The 13494-nt window shown below is 44.6% G+C and overlaps 3 protein-coding genes and 1 long non-coding RNA gene across 4 annotated transcripts in view; 1 reads left to right on the forward strand and 3 right to left on the reverse strand.

The window, feature by feature from the left end:
• Positions 1 to 411: 411 nt before the first annotated feature.
• On the reverse strand, positions 412 to 2785 carry LOC307233871 (trypsin-2-like; the record flags this gene model as incomplete). The annotated part of the gene is made up of 5 exons (XM_080005328.1): positions 412 to 564; positions 835 to 971; positions 1424 to 1683; positions 2454 to 2607; positions 2746 to 2785. 5 exons carry the CDS (start codon positions 2783 to 2785, stop codon positions 412 to 414), a joined length of 744 nt encoding a protein of 247 aa, XP_079861454.1.
• Positions 2786 to 4110: 1325 nt separating this feature from the next.
• Positions 4111 to 6534, forward strand: LOC307233452 (trypsin-like; the record flags this gene model as incomplete). The annotated part of the gene is made up of 6 exons (XM_080004785.1): positions 4111 to 4150; positions 4280 to 4436; positions 5084 to 5182; positions 5708 to 5874; positions 6017 to 6153; positions 6382 to 6534. 6 exons carry the CDS (start codon positions 4111 to 4113, stop codon positions 6532 to 6534), a joined length of 753 nt encoding a protein of 250 aa, XP_079860911.1.
• Positions 6535 to 7751: 1217 nt separating this feature from the next.
• LOC307233843 lies at positions 7752 to 8422 on the reverse strand. The gene is made up of 3 exons (XR_013844280.1): positions 8373 to 8422; positions 7933 to 8010; positions 7752 to 7800 (listed from the first exon to the last, which is right to left on the reverse strand). It is a non-coding gene; the product is annotated as an uncharacterized lncRNA (long non-coding RNA).
• A 373-nt stretch (positions 8423 to 8795) lies between these two features.
• Positions 8796 to 13494, reverse strand: part of cblc (Cbl proto-oncogene C, E3 ubiquitin protein ligase) — a gene marked incomplete at both ends in the record, with an annotated part of 6273 nt that continues 1574 nt past the window's right edge. The window contains 8 exons of the mRNA XM_080004786.1: positions 8796 to 8996; positions 9078 to 9230; positions 9838 to 9969; positions 10106 to 10193; positions 10282 to 10419; positions 10565 to 10686; positions 10780 to 10936; positions 11108 to 11254. Coding sequence (XP_079860912.1) covers positions 8796 to 8996; positions 9078 to 9230; positions 9838 to 9969; positions 10106 to 10193; positions 10282 to 10419; positions 10565 to 10686; positions 10780 to 10936; positions 11108 to 11254 — 1138 coding nt within the window. The remainder of the gene's footprint in view (positions 8997 to 9077; positions 9231 to 9837; positions 9970 to 10105; positions 10194 to 10281; positions 10420 to 10564; positions 10687 to 10779; positions 10937 to 11107; positions 11255 to 13494) is intronic.

Below are 13494 nucleotides of genomic sequence, written 5' to 3' on the forward strand. Positions count from 1 at the left end.
ATTTTGTAAATTCGTTCATTTAATGAACCTTGACCGGGTGGTGAGTGCAGGATACCCCGAATCACTGACCAATATCATAGGTTCATACACGTGCCAATAAAGGGGGAATAAAGCCACAGTTAGTCTTTTTCTTTGCGGTTAAAACTCGTTTCATTTATTGTTCCAGAACCTGCTGTACATGCTCTGTTGAAAAGCAGTGGCCACCCATCCATCCATCCATCTCTCTCCCGCTGAAATGCTTCATCAATTGTTTTCTGTCGTGGTCGCTCTTACTTCACAGACATCCCCCTGCTTTTTCGTTTTCATTTCTGTCAATATCCCCAACAGCACTTCACACTCTCCCCCCATTATTTCACCCCCTCCCCGCCCAGTGCGGTGGCGCGAGTAGAGTCTCTGGGGCGTCCGGGGCGTCTAGCTGTAGCTGCGGAGCGTCTCGTGGATCCAGGGCAGCAGAGCGCACACCTTGGTGTAGACGCCCGGTTTGTTGGGCTGAGCGCAGCCGTAGCCCCAGGACACGATGCCCTGGAGCTTCCCGCTGCACACCAGAGGGCCGCCAGAGTCACCCTATACAGTCATTTGGGATGGAGGAGGAGAGGAGAGAGGTCGAGCTATGACGATGTAGATTCACATAGATGGCACAAGAGTGTTTTATTTTATCTTTTATTTTTTTAGGCTATTTTCTATTCTAAATGTCTGTACAGCAACGCATTGATCCACACGACAACACATTCCTCATGCGTGTGTGTTGACATATGTGCATGACACAATAAACAGAATATCACTCCAATCTCGATATTTTGAAAGGGATTGTTTTTAAATACATTTTTGAAATACCTGACAGGAATCTTTTCCTCCTTCCAGGTATCCGGCGCACATCATCCGCTCGGTGATCATGCCGGGGTAGGCGTTCTCACAGTCCGTGTTGGACAGGATGGGGAGGTCCAGACACTGCAGATTGAAGGGGTTGAAGACTGCAGGGCATGTTGGAAAGAATAAAGAAGACATATAGTATGGACATATAGAATAACAAGTAATTTATTGTTAGTTGTTAGGTTATTGTAGATTGATGTTTCTTCTATCTTCCAGTTAATGTTACGTTTGTATATTGCTGTATATTCCTTTTCGTTTACAATTATTGTTTTTGTGTTTTCTATTTTGTTATTATATATTGCCATGATTTTATTGTCCATTTATTTTTATTTTAGATGTAAGGTTTATTTTTATTGTATTTTTCCATTTTTAGCTTCATTGTATATTGCACATTGTTCAACAAATTCTTAGGTTAACTGCATATTGCCATGGTATTATTATTGCTTATTTTTCTTGTGAGTTACTGTGACGCTGCAATTTCCCCCCAGGGATGAATGACGTATATCTATCGTATAGGTATGTATATTGTAGTGTCTTTAATATATTTATTTACCGCCGTCAGACAGTATGTTCCCCCATCCGGACACCGTGCACATGTCTCCAGCTTGAGGACAGGCCTGGGGCAGGGAGATGGGCTGGACGTACTGGTTGAGCGTGGCTGGGTGCGCCAGCTTCATCAGCATGATGTCATAGTCCAGGGTGCTGTAGTCGTAGGACTGGTGCCAGTAGATGGCGTCCACCGACATGAACTGCTCTGTGCCGTCATGCTGCCAAATGTGGTCTTCACCCAAGATGGCAATCTGGGTGAAAGGACTGAGAGCAAAGTGGCGATGGAGAGAAGGATAGGAGTGGATGCAATCAGAAAAGAAAGACATTTGAAAGCTTCCTGTCACTATTGAATCCCACTCTGGCTCTTCAGCCCCTCTAGTACAGTAGTATAAGTCTAGGAATGCAGCCCTAAACCAGTGATTTTCAGCTTTGTTCATATCAAGGACCCTCGGTTTGATTGCATTGGGCAGCAGACCCCATTTGAACTGATTTTATCTCTGAGACCACTATCTGAGAAGATTTATATTAAGATAGGATTTAGTTAAAACACGCATACTTGTCTATCTATAGTTTGGGGGATATCAGCGAAACCAAGATCAGAAATCATTTTTGTACATTCTCTAACTTTGCTAATGTCCTTTAAATGAAATAACGGTAAGGTTTAACTATTAACCATTTGCTGGGGACCACCTGGAACCTCTTCAGGGACCCCTGGGCGGGTCCCTGAACCCCACATTGAGAACCAATGCTCTAAACAACTGGACATACTCTGCATACTTTGCACAGCCTGCTCTATTTTGCGCACTGTTCCTAATAGTTATGTTCCAAACCTATAAAATAATTTGTTGCTACTGCTGCTGGTAGTTCTTTGCAGAGATGTCTTTCATCGCACACAAAGGAATCTGATCTGCCTCAACAAGAGCAATGTGTTTAACAATGTTTTGTGGTGGAGCATCCCTTAAATTCTTATGTTAAATTAGTTCTGTACTTGAACAGAATGCTGATCCCCCGCGGAGACATTTTGTGGAACTAACTTTTGCCAGCAGTGAGCAGCAGAGATGATCCAGCGGTCGTTGATCAGGGAGCCTCCACAGAAGTGGTATCCGATGTTGAGGGACACCTGCCAGGGCTGGGAGTGGGCTTTGCACTCGTAGCCCCCCACGATCCGGTCTTCTGTGGGGGCTGCGGCTGAGTGGAAACGGCACAGGAACAGAGGTGAGAACGGTGTCAAATAGTTTCACGTTTAAAATGGTGTGAGTGTGTGTGTGTGTGTGTGTGTGTGTTTTTGTGTGTGTGTGTGTGTGTGTGTGTGTGTGTGTGTGTTACCTGCAGCACCCAGGAGTGCAAGTACAATCAGGCCAATCATGCTGTTGCTGGCTCAAGTCTTCCTACACCCAGTGTGGACACAAGCACCTTGGCACTTTCTGCATTTATATCCCTGGTGCTCCGTCCCTTCACCGTCCCCTCCAGCCACCCCTCGCCCCTCCACCCCCACCCCCACCCCTCTCCCCAATTGCCTCTGTCCCCTCCTCCCGCCCCAAGAATCTGATTATCTGCCACGTGTGCAGTTGAGTCAACCAAAACTTATCTGTGATGGGGTAAATATTGTAAAATAGATAAATGTTTTTTGGGGGTTTTTTTTAAATAGCAACTAAGCAAATTTTCTCATTTTGTCCGAAATCCAAGAAACATCCTTTTGAATCAGTAAGTTCAAGAAAACAGATGTTTTATGTCATAAAGTTTGTATTTACGAAAGAATAGAATAGTTTGACTGAATGGTGGCAATGTGATTGAAAAAAATAATCTTCCGTCTTCCCTCATCCTCGGTTCCATAAAGATTACAGGTAAAAGAACCGGTGAGTTTGTATTCTGCCAAATTACATTACAAAATCAAATGAACACATTGGCTTAACTCGCTCATCTTGAGAACTAAGGATTGAAAAGGTGCAATTACAACTTGCAATATTTCCTTGAATTAGCCCAAATGTGCTAGAACAAAACAAAAAGCGGAAAAAATTTAAATACAAAAATAAAGGTCCATAAGGTCTGTCATGAGGCCACTTACAAATCCAGCCCCTTCCAATTTTATTTCCATTAATAGTCACTGTAATATATTAATAAAGATAGGAAAAGTGCTTGGCAGTGTGGAACAATGTCTCCTCAAAAACATGCTTTGTACAATACGTGTCCCAAAAAAAGCAGGTGATTATTTTCTCACATATCTTGGATGTATTTCAAGGACATTTATTGGCGCAAGTTCCTAATAGAGGATTATTTACAGAAACGCTCTAAAAACAAGTGTAAGTTTTTCACTCGGTAGTACATGTAATACAAAATTGAGAGATCTTCAAGATCAAGTAGCCTTGTATGTTATGCATTCAAATGGGATGGTATGATAATTCAAGTTGATTCTTGCCTAAGCTGCAGAAAAAATGGAAATAAAAAAAGATGAGTTGTCATTCAAGCGCTCCAGTCAACTTGCCAACTAGAAGTTCATCTTCACAGGTTGGGGTTGGTTGCTGTGTACATCGGCGTGTGTGTGTTCATCTGGGTGACAGATATGAAACCGTGATAAGGTGTTGAAGTCTGAGAGTTGAAGGCCATGTGGAGGGAGAATGGTGAAACATGGAGGATATAAATATGTGCCGGCTGGTGTCCCGGTGTCTTCTTAGCTCTGACAGTTCAGGCACCATGACACTGCTTGCTTTGCTGCTAATGGTGGGAGCTGCTGGTAAATGGACACATGCACGCACACCTGCACGCTTACAAACGTTAGCGGCTGTGGTTAATTGTAAAGCCCTTCGTTCTTCTTAAACTAAGAAACGTAACTTTTCCTCCCTCGTCTGCCTGGGCGCGACAGCGGCAGTGCCTCGTCATGATGGAAAGATCATCGGCGGACAGGAGTGCAAGGCGAACTCTCGGCCCTACATGGCGTCTTTGAACTATGGCTACCACTTCTGTGGCGGCGTGCTCATCAACAAGCAGTGGGTGCTCTCTGTCGCCCACTGCTGGTACAGGTGAGTACGCGGAAGAATGACAAACCAGCGAACACCCAATGATCACCTACAGAATGAAAAGAGGATTAAGGCAGAGCATATAATGTATATATATATAAATTACATAATATTCTACTATTATCTCAGAAGTTTTTTGTGAATTTTAAACATTTCTGGACTAAGGCTAACAATGTGATTTTTTCTTAATGTACACATTTTTTATTTGATTGATTATTGATTGATTATAATTATTTAGAGAAGACATTAAACCTTTCCATTGAGAACCTCAACATGCAGTAATTAAGTAAAATAAAAAGAAGAAGAAGATATAAAATGTGTAAAAACATTACACTTTACTAATCCCCACGGGGAAATCCAGAAACGATACCGCTCAATTTTTTTTTAATCATTATTTTATTGTTATTATGTCCATTTTAGACTGAATTATTTATTCCAGGTACTATTTATTTATATAGTAATATAGGGTTAGCGGAGGACATTATTCCTTCCTTTCCTGTATGTTAAAGCTACGTTAAGGGGGCTGGGTTGGGGCTGGTGGATTTACTTTAAAATGAGAAGAGATGAAAATGTGAATCCTCAAATTTCTCTTTACCTTTGTTACTCAATATACTTTGTTTCTCTTGCACCCTGGTTTCCTCCTCTCTTAGTCCGTCTGCCATGCAGGTCATGTTGGGAGAACACGACGTCCGCGTGTTTGAGGGTACCGAGCAGCTCATGAAGCCTATTACCATCGTCTGGCATCCGTCGTAAGTTAAAAATAATGGATGACTGACCCATTTAACTAACAGGAATGGCATACTCCATAAGCGTATAGCAACATTGATTGAAAAATAGTTTCTACTACATCTGCTGCTCGACTTTCATTTTTGGAGGATTTATGTCCAATATTTTTTTGTGGTAAAAGTATCATTCGTAGTATAATTTAAGGAATATATCGAACCAATATGCCACGGCAGGTAAGCAAGCTATAGCCTACTAATGTGGCTTGACAGGATTCCACCGATCGCTTGTCAGTGACCCCTTGTCTCTTAAATGTATATATGTATATGCATTATAGTTACAGTATCTAAGGTAAAAAGGTGTTTCAAAAACTCTTGGATTGGGAGCTAGGAGCCAGCATTTGAGTCCACACAATACAGCGGTGAAAGCACGACATGCTTTGATGATATTAAAGAAATCATCCTATGTACAGTGCATTGCTTTGATCACATAACCGATTGTATCCCCTTCTGCCAAACCAATTCTGATCGTCACTCTGTCACTCTGGGCAGCTACGACTACCGGACCCTGGACTACGACATTATGTTGATCAAGCTCTTCCACCCCGTGGAGGTCACCCAAGCGGTGGCGCCCATCTCCCTGCCCTCAGGATGCCTGTACGGAGGAGGCGTCATGTGCTCCGTGTCCGGCTGGGGCTACACGTCCGCGGGGGAGCATCGTGAGGAGACGATAACACCGGCTTCCAATAAGAGCGGATTAAGGCTTAAGGCTTTGTAGACGACCTCCGCTTTAGATAAAATAATGAAGGAAAAGTTTTCTCCACCGTTTTCGGCTCATGCCTTTGTCCTGACCTTCAACAGCCACCCTGCCCACGCGTCTGCAGTGTCTGGATGTGCCCAAGTTGGACGAGCAGGTCTGTGAGGCGTCCTATCCGGGCATGATCTCCCCCAGGATGATGTGTGCCGGATACCTGAACGGCGGCAGAGACGCATGCAATGTGAGATCTCGCTCTGAATACGGACCAATCTTTATGTGCCTTTCTGTGCGGAGTTTGCATGTTCCCGCCATGTTACCGTGGGCTCTGCTCCCACCCTAAAGACATGCAATGTCTTTGTAAGACACGCCTGCCCATGCCCTTAACCAAGGCTTTGGTCGAGAACTTGAGTTGGTCCCCGGGCGGCGATGGGGATTAATAAAGTGATTCTTCTTCATCTTCTTCTTGCAGGGTGACTCGGGCAGCCCTCTGGTCTGCCTCGGGGAGGTCCACGGCCTGGTGTCGTGGGGACGGGGCTGCGCAGAGCCCAACTCCCCCACAGTGTACGTCAGGGTGTGTGAGCTTCTGCCCTGGATCCAGGACACGATGATGGCTAACATCTGAAAGGGCTAACCCTCTCTGCCCTCCTCCTTCACCTTCCTTGATCTTCCTGCTTTTCTTTTAATCTCTTTTCCAACCTTGTCTTTCCTCTTGTTCTATTTCCTTTTGTCAATTATCATTCTGGAATTCTCTGCGTCCAATGCAGTGCTGCTTGTGTCTGAGTAGACCAAGCGCAGAATCAACGGAATGCTGGACACGCAATAAAGTATATATCTACATCTTCACTCACTTCTTTTGTTTGTCATTGAATTGTACTTCTACCACCTGTTTCAAGGTTCATTGTGAGGTTATCGGGAACAATTAAAACAACGAAATGTGCTCCGTAAAGAAGCAGACAAGAGCATCGTAGGAGTGTCATTGGACATACTGCATGGGTTAAATGATGAGGTAGCATGTTGAAACTGTTTCACATAAATCAGAATAACATCAAAACTTTATTTGCATGGTCAACAATTTATTAATTAATGCCCATTGTCTCATGGGTGTACCCAAATCCCTAAACATAAAGATAAACAATGTGGTGTGAGTTCTGCATCTACCTGCTCATGTGGTGGTGGACCAGAAGGTGGCCTCAGCGAACAATATTTGTCAGTGCCAGTTCACCAAAGAAAACCCCCCATCGCTTAAATACAAGTCACACACCAGTGCAAGTTGACTAATTTTAGTTAAAACAACAATTTTTCTTCTCCATTAAAATCTGACTTCATGTGTGGTTGGGTGAGAATTTTTAGTTTCCAGAGTATTCGAAATGCCACTCGTGCTGCGCTGTCGTGCTGGCGGGGCGGTGTCTTTTATTTCCGCTTCTTTCCTTCCCCCATCTTCTTTATGTGTCTTGTTCTGTTTGAGTGGGTTGTGGGGACCAAGCCAGGCTGCTCTACCTGGACAAAAACAAAAGCAACGGCGAGAGACAAGAACTCATGAGTTGAATTATCAAAAAGCTTCAAGCTGTAGTTTTTGCGCTTTTCAACTGTCTGATGTATTTCTATGGCACACCCTGCTGCAGCACTTCAACCCCCAAATATTTTTGGGCAAACCATTTTATCTTTTTCTTTGACTAAATACATCCAACCACTGGATGTCCGTTTGGTATAGTTTTATAGAATTTTTTTGCCAGAAAAAAAGAGCAGAAAATAAAACACCAGAAGATAATCCTTGTTTGCCCCTGCTAACGGAACCTTCTTAAATCTGCATTTTTAAATCCAACAACATGTGCGAATCCTACCTGGCTGGGGAACGGGCGGTTTTTGTGCTTCTGTCAGGCTCTCCGTGCTGTTACAGAGAAAACTCAACAAAATGATTTATTCATATTCCAAGTTGGTAAATTAGCGTCAGTTTATAACCCTAAGGTCAAAACGGTGCATCATTATAGTTCTTTGTGGAGACCGTGGTGTCTGTTGTCACCTGAGCATTAGTGGCCTCGGCCTCGGCAGTCTCAACCCAAAACCGACCTCCTCCTCCTCGTGCCTGGCTGGCTGACTGCTACATGGGAACCAAAAGGAAAAAGAAAATCAAAAACCCAGAACATGGAAAAGCAACAAAGCAACGTCCTCAACCAAAAGTGAGCTTGGGGATATTCTGAATTTTATTTGACCCTCTTTCTTGCATGACTCCACCTTGGTTGCTCAAATACCAACATTTATTCTCAGTGCATCTTGCAGTTTATACTAATATGTGTTTGTTCTGTGTGAAATGTGTGAAATATAATTGACGTAACTCTTGCGCACGCTGAGTCATCACCCAGTTTGGATTAACAGCTAAATGCCACGCAAACTTTTAAAACATTTAAAATAGCCCGCAGGAGAAAAGCGTCTTGTTGGTGCATTGAAATAGAAGTGTTTTACCTATTAGCAGTGGCTTGCTGCTTGTGTATTCGAGTCACATGATTTCCAGGGTGAGCCTGGAGAAGGGAACACAGCTCTATATTACTATATAACAATTGTAGTAGCTCCAAAACTCCATTCATATGCTCACGTTTGCCATTTTAAGTTCCGCACTGTGAGTCTGTCCGTCTCAAGAGATGCCTTGCTGACCTCTAGGTCTGTAAATATCTCTGACGATGTGGCTCTTTTGAATGTGAATTTCAACATCATTGATAACAGTCCTTTTTATTATAGTGTCTGTTAAAAGTCAATTATTTCCCTGGAAGGTTTGCCCATTTTGTCCACCCATCATTCTGGTAACCTCGTGAAAGGAATCCATTGAGCATTTTGTTGCCCAGGGTTTAGCCATCTCCATCGACACTGGGCAGCAAAATGCAGACGGTTTTAGTTGGCATGACAACTTACAGAGAGCAAGTCGGAGTGTCTGGACAGTTTTTTGGAGGTGGATGTGAGGCCGTCGGCGGACGGGCTGGGCGGAGCCCCGGTGCATTTCGGGGGCAGAGGTGGAGGCCCAGGTTGAGAGCTGGGCACCTGGTACTCCATGCTGGACAGCTGCTCGTAAGGGAGAGTCAGAGAGGTGTGGGACTGAATGCGAGGATGGGAGGATGATTACGCAACTTCAATGTCTTAATTTTTGTCCATGTACAATACCTTCCTCAGCGCTACCTCCTTCATCACCAGGTCCACGTCCTCGTGATCACTCTCCTCCTCCATTTCCTCTTCCTCCTGATCGCTGCCCGGCTGGTATGCTTCGATGAGGATGGACTCGGTGCCTCTGATGTCACAGCGACAGTATGGGCAGGTGTGGCCGTCAGACTTCTGTTGGATTGGGTGAAGTTTGCGCAGTGTGAGTGTGCTTGACTTCTGTCATTTTGTGGTTTGTCATTTTGTGTTGGTTTTTTGTTGGGGGGGGTATTTTATTTCAGCAGTTCTCAACGTAGGGTGCAGGGACCCCCAGGGCTCAAGACGTTCCAGTAGGTCCCCAGCAAAATTCCGAACAGCTAAAGTTTTTTAAATATTTTCTCATTTACAAGATCATTAGAGAAGGTAAAATAATGGCTGTTTTGATCATAGTTTCTCTGTTCTCTCCCTCACTGTAGTATAGATAGACAGGTATGGAGTTTTGGACTAAATCTTATCTAACAATACAAATCTTCTCAGATTGGTGGGGTGTGTTTGTGTGTGTGTGTGTGTGTGTGTGTGTGTGTGTGTGTGCGCGCGTGTGTGTGTGTGTGTGTGTGTGGCTCACACAGGAAGCCCTCCATCAAATGTCACAATGTCACACCATAGACTGCTCTAGAAAGTCACACACCCCCCATGTCTGAAGAGCTGACGGGCTACTGTAGCTGTGTGGTTAGGTGACTGAATATCCGTTTGCCTGAGTGTGTAGAACACAGTGTGAAGTGGTGGATGCAGGATACAGCACCTGCCATCCTGTGAGACACGGCCGGCAGAGCAGATGCCCACAGGGCTGGATCCGTGTGTCCTTATCCCTCTCCGTGCAGATCTTACAAAGCTGGAAAGTACTTCCTATCTCAGAGTAAAGCTCGTACTGCTCCTGCGAGAGAGGGAGACGCGGGCGGCGGATTAGAGAGAGAATCGCTGGGATGTCATCCGTGGCCTGGAGAACTCCGGGGGCAGCACATCCAAGGATCAAAATCATTTTATTCTTTTATTGTGGCGCTGGTGTTTACCTCCGTGACCTTGACTCTGTCTTTGTGGGTCGGTCGACACAGACTTGTCAGGTCAGGGTTCACGTCCCGGCCGTCTGGGTACAGGTAGCTGCGGCCGCAAATAACACAATGAGAGGGGGAGAGGGAGAGAGGTGGAGAGAGAGAGAGAGAGAGAGAGAGAGAGAGATATTCTCCACCAGTTTTCCTTGAAGCCCTGGATGAGCGCTTGGTAAAGGGGTTGGTTCTGGGGTATGGTCTGGATGATGTGCCCCTCTTTGGTCACGTGACCGATGGCCCACTGGCCCATGCGCGTGCAGCTCAGCCGGAAAATGTAGCTGTGGGAGGAAAATCCGTTGTTGCTCCTGAGCTGCCACTGGTTTATTTACTGACGCCAGTTGTTTTGCATCAAAGGTACCGAAAAAGACAGCGTATGAAAAACTGGGCAGTATGGTGCTAAACTCCAGTAAATGATGAGCTCACCTTCCTGGTCTGTGTAGATAGTGCTGCAGCCGCATCTTGACCTGATCGTAGGTGAGGAAGGCCATGTAGCCTGGATGAGTCACGGCCAACTGGTTCCAGTTTCTTATGAGCGACCTCCAGGGCTTAAAAAGAAACACATTCTGATATTAATCTTGATTGAACCTATTTTTATTTATTTTTTTATGGATTTAGGAGATTTTTCCCATTACACGTACCTGAAATAATCTGGTAAAGATGTCGAACTCGAACACGGAGACGTGGTCGTTACAGGTGAGATCCACAGTCGACTTCAGAGCCATGGACTCCATTCCTTCCTCGAAGCCATGGACGCGTTGCAGCTGCTTTTTGAGGGCGGTCCAGTGCACGATGCACCTAGCAGACAGGATGGAGTGGGTGGGTTCACAAAAAGCAACCTTTTGGTGGATGGATTGTGGATTATGACTCGTCAAAAACAGGACAGAACATTACAACATTATCAATGCCACCAGAAGCCTGCGGGGTTGCTGAGCCATTGAACATTTGGGGTTTTTGAATTGCTCTCACTTGTTTCCAAACGAATGCCTCCAGAATTCCTCGGCTTCCTTCTTTGTGAGCCTGTAGCTGTCGCCCTGAAACGCACCCCCAGGAAACATGGCCTTCAGCTCCCACAGCATGTGGCTGAACAGCAGGGACAGTTTGGTCAAGTTCCTCCTTTGGAAGAAACATAAAAAGACAGTAAGTTGTTGCCAATAGATAGAAGATAGATAGTGCCGTTAAAATACACTGAATGTGTCCAAAAGCGCTGCAAAAAGAAATATTCCCACAAGTTCCCCCAACAAACCTAACCTTAAACTAATATCATTATAATTATTATAATTATTATTATTATAATTATTATTATTATTATTATTATTATTATTATTTGTGGTCCTGTTGTGTGATGGCTTATTATACAACTGGATTTACCCCACTATTCAGGGGGATTCTATACAGTATATTTCATGTATACATTTGCTAAAGTGGTTTATTTGGGGTTTTTCCTTCAACGTGGCTCTTTTGTGTCAGAGCAACATAAACAGAAATGTTCAATTCATTTAGTTTTCTCTATAGGGTTTTCCATATTCTCCAATGAAAATAGTAAAAATGAATTGAAAAAGTACCATGAACTATTCTGTGTTTAACCATTTTATAATTATATAAAATAAGTAAAATAAATAATTGTACTCCCTGCTTCTTTGTACGTAAACTGTATACAGTATATAGTAAAAAGCAAAAGGGCGGTTGACAACAGGCTGTGATCATTTCTATTACAAACACTGACAAACAATAAATGTACCACACACACACACACACACACACACAGGGAGGCCAAACAGGATGTTACACCAAACCACAAAACGTTCCACTGGCCAGAGGTTGCGTAGCAGCATCAAAACACGTCACACACGACACTTTGAGACTTTCCTTGCCAACTCGCACATTTGACACACTCTCAAGCTGCAGGAATGAGGCTGAAATGAAGCCACCGAAAAATGTGTCACAGAGATGTTTTTCATCTTTCAGATGAATGCACTGAATAAGGGATAATGGTATGATCCTGTAATGCTACTTTGATGTGACTTGCAAACTGCATTGATAGATTGCACTGATTGAATGGTAATAGTTTGCTTCCAAGTCACACTTCATGCCTGGTTGTAGTGCTTGTAGTTGAATAGATATATAGTTGAATAATATTTATAATTCCTGCAGCGAGTGACAATCAATCAAAGTGGTGCGAGGCGGGTGTGTGAGTGTGGTGAATACATATAAAAGAGGTCTCCTCACTGGCCTGATCTTTGCTCCAAATAAACACACCCACAGGTTTTCTGCAAACTACGAGGTTTTCGAACTATGGTCAACATACCATAGTTCAAATATATATTTAGAGAGAGAGAGTGGGCGCAGAGAGCGAAAGATGAAGTAGTCTGGCCGAGTATGAAGCTGTGATTTTATGTTTGCTTGTGTGCACGAGCGCTGGCATTTTCCTTAATGTCATCCTGTTTCTGCGTTGTTTAAGTGTCGCTGAGTGTGCATATTTGAGCGTGTGAGTCTCTACATTCCCGTGGGAGTGGGCAGCTATTGATTTCTCAGGGACAGTGGCCTGCACAGACCTTCCCATTGTGTGTTCCCTCTTTCAGCCTCAACTCTGGATCTGTTCACATGAACTGAAGTTTAACACGCAAGTGGAGAGCTGGATTATTTTAACCACATTCTTTCAGTGCACATGTATCCTTAATCAGCCTCTTATATTTGGTCGTTCTGGAGCCTGAAAAGAGAATTTCGATGTTTCTGTGTGGTCGGCGCTAGTTCTAATAATTTCCAGCATTGATTAAGCAACGTTCTGATGTGGGGATGGGGTGGTTTGAGCAGCCACACCTGACCTGGATCTCGGTGACTGGGGTCAGAGTGGCTGCATTCCTGTTACTCGTCGGTTGGTCGAACAAGCAGCAGGTAAAACCCCCATCCCCACACACACTCAGGAGGAGCCTGTGTCATGACACATGTCTATCTGCTCCTGGGCTAATTCCAGCTGGTCCACTCTCTACAGTTAACTGGTGTGTACAACCCCCGTCTTCTGTGTCTCTGTGCCGGAGGTCCCTGATAGGCCAACAAATTGACCATGCATGGTGCATGCGTGGTGTTCCCTCGGGTCAAAACCATTGGAGGGAGCCATAGGAGAGGGCGGCACCCAGCTAGGAAAGGCTGCCAGCTTGGGATTTAGTGGACAGCAGGTATATCCACCGGCGCCGTATATACCTGCTGAAACCAAGCTGGGCCAGATGAGCAATCAAGGGGCCAGCATAGAAAGGGAATGAGCACTCACCCGCTGCGAGAGGACAATGCCAGCAGGAGACAGGAACGCTGCTGATGCCCCAGACCGGGAAGACGCTTGGTTATTTTTGCTCCCCCAC

The sequence above is a fragment of the Zeus faber genome (assembly GCF_960531495.2).
Source record: "Zeus faber genome assembly, chromosome: 8".
NCBI classification, from domain to species: Eukaryota; Metazoa; Chordata; class Actinopteri; order Zeiformes; family Zeidae; genus Zeus; species Zeus faber.